This window comes from Nestor notabilis, unplaced genomic scaffold, assembly GCF_000696875.1.
Source record: "Nestor notabilis isolate BGI_N333 unplaced genomic scaffold, ASM69687v1 scaffold23863, whole genome shotgun sequence".
Taxonomy (NCBI): Eukaryota; Metazoa; Chordata; class Aves; order Psittaciformes; family Psittacidae; genus Nestor; species Nestor notabilis.
In genome coordinates this window covers 7,609-9,165 of record NW_009921820.1, presented here as the reverse complement: position 1 = coordinate 9,165, position 1,557 = coordinate 7,609, and the positions used below count along the sequence as shown (strand labels likewise).

General features: G+C 54.8%; 1 protein-coding gene across 1 annotated transcript in view; it reads right to left on the bottom strand.

Moving 5' to 3' along the window:
* Positions 1–1,551, bottom strand: part of ZNF821 (zinc finger protein 821) — a gene marked incomplete at its 3' end in the record, with an annotated part of 3,361 nt that extends 1,810 nt beyond the window's left edge. The window contains exons 1-3 of the mRNA XM_010011316.1: positions 1,469–1,551; positions 830–972; positions 176–280 (exon numbers count right to left, since the gene is read on the bottom strand). Coding sequence (XP_010009618.1) covers positions 176–280; positions 830–972; positions 1,469–1,550 — 330 coding nt within the window. The remainder of the gene's footprint in view (positions 1–175; positions 281–829; positions 973–1,468) is intronic.
* Positions 1,552–1,557: the final 6 nt, after the last annotated feature.

Genomic DNA, 1,557 nt, shown 5'->3' with positions numbered 1-1,557 from the left:
TTTCCCTAGGACACCCTCTGGACACAGTTTACAGCTGTAAACCTCAGTCACATCCTAGCTGTAAGCTCAGTTCTGAGACTGCAAAGACCAGAACAAAGCCACCCCGTGCTTTGGGTTGTTGCTGAATTTGGGGCTTAAGGCCAGAGATATCCCACGGTTTGGAACCATCCCCTACCTGGTACACGTGAGCAATGAGCTGCTCTCTGCCTCTGCACTCCAGTTGGCAGAGGGGGCACTGTGACAGTCCCAGCATAGGGTCAGCATTCAAACTTTCAGGCACCTACAGGGAGGAAAAGCCACTCTGGTGTAAAGCAGACACACCACCTTCCCCTAGTACCTAGTCAGTACCACCAGGCAGGCCTTGGCCAGACCAAGGGCCGTGTGCCCAGTCCCACTGGGGCTGGTTCCTGTCTTGCACTCTGAAAATTCCTTTAGGTAGTCTCTGAGCAGAACTCTGGTGTCTGCAGGAGACCAGGCAGAGGCCTCAAGGCCTCTGTGCACACCCAGGCTCTTCCAGCTCTGGTAGGCAAGGCCTGCTCGGTAGCAGAAGGGAGGGGAAGTCCGTCAGAGAAAGGCACCAGGACTGAAAGAAGGAGGCACACTGCACAATCATCTTGGCCAGCCAGGAGAACCGTAGTTTGTGCAGGCTACCTCCTGCTTATGGCAGCCCAAGAGCTCTTCATACCCTTTTCTCCTGTCAGGAGGTGTTGCTTGGAGGAAGTGGAAAGGAGAAAAAGATAAGAAACAACTATGGGGAAAGAAGATGTTTAGATGGTACCCTCCTCACCCCTGGGAGGCCCAGGTGAGTGCAGCACCAGTACACACTTGCCTCATTTTCTCTCATCAGTGGGGCTGCAGCCACAGGTTGTTCGGCATTCTCTAACTCTTTCTTCACTTTCACCACTGAGCCATCCTCCTCAGAGGTATGCGAAGAAACTTCATCCTGCGTGGTTTCCTCGTCATCACTGCCACCTAGAACATGCAGAACAGGACTTCCAAGTGTCAGGACCCTGAGACCCATAAGCCTTAACTGTCCTGACCAGCATCACCTGGGGCCTCTACCTACCCCTCAGACCAGGGGCTCCGTTTAAATTCAGGCCGGTGCACACCAGGGACTGAGGTGCTTGGAGGACCTGTCCTGTTACCCTGCCTTGCTTGACAACCACTTGGGCTGCCGCTGAACCTCCTCCTGTTACCACCCTGCTCTGCTGAACTGGGACTGCATCCTGGTGGTGAGGTCATTGCCCACCCTGGGGGGTGGTGGTCCTTGGCTCTGGGCTTGTGTTCCTGTAAGGAGCAGCCCTGCTTTGGCTGTGTGCAGACAATTCTGCACAGGAGCCAAGGGCTAATGCAGAGGAGATGGGTAAGACAGCCCTCAGAAGACACCCACAAGCTGTGCAGCACCTAGCCCCTTGTCACAGTCTCCCCAGTCCACTACCTTGCCATTATTGGTAGGGGTAGAACTCACTGCTGCTGGAGTCGGGGTCTTGCAGTGGATGAAGGGCTGGCCTTTGGTCCCCAAGAGCTTCAGGAAAGTTGGTTTTCATCATGGCTTGG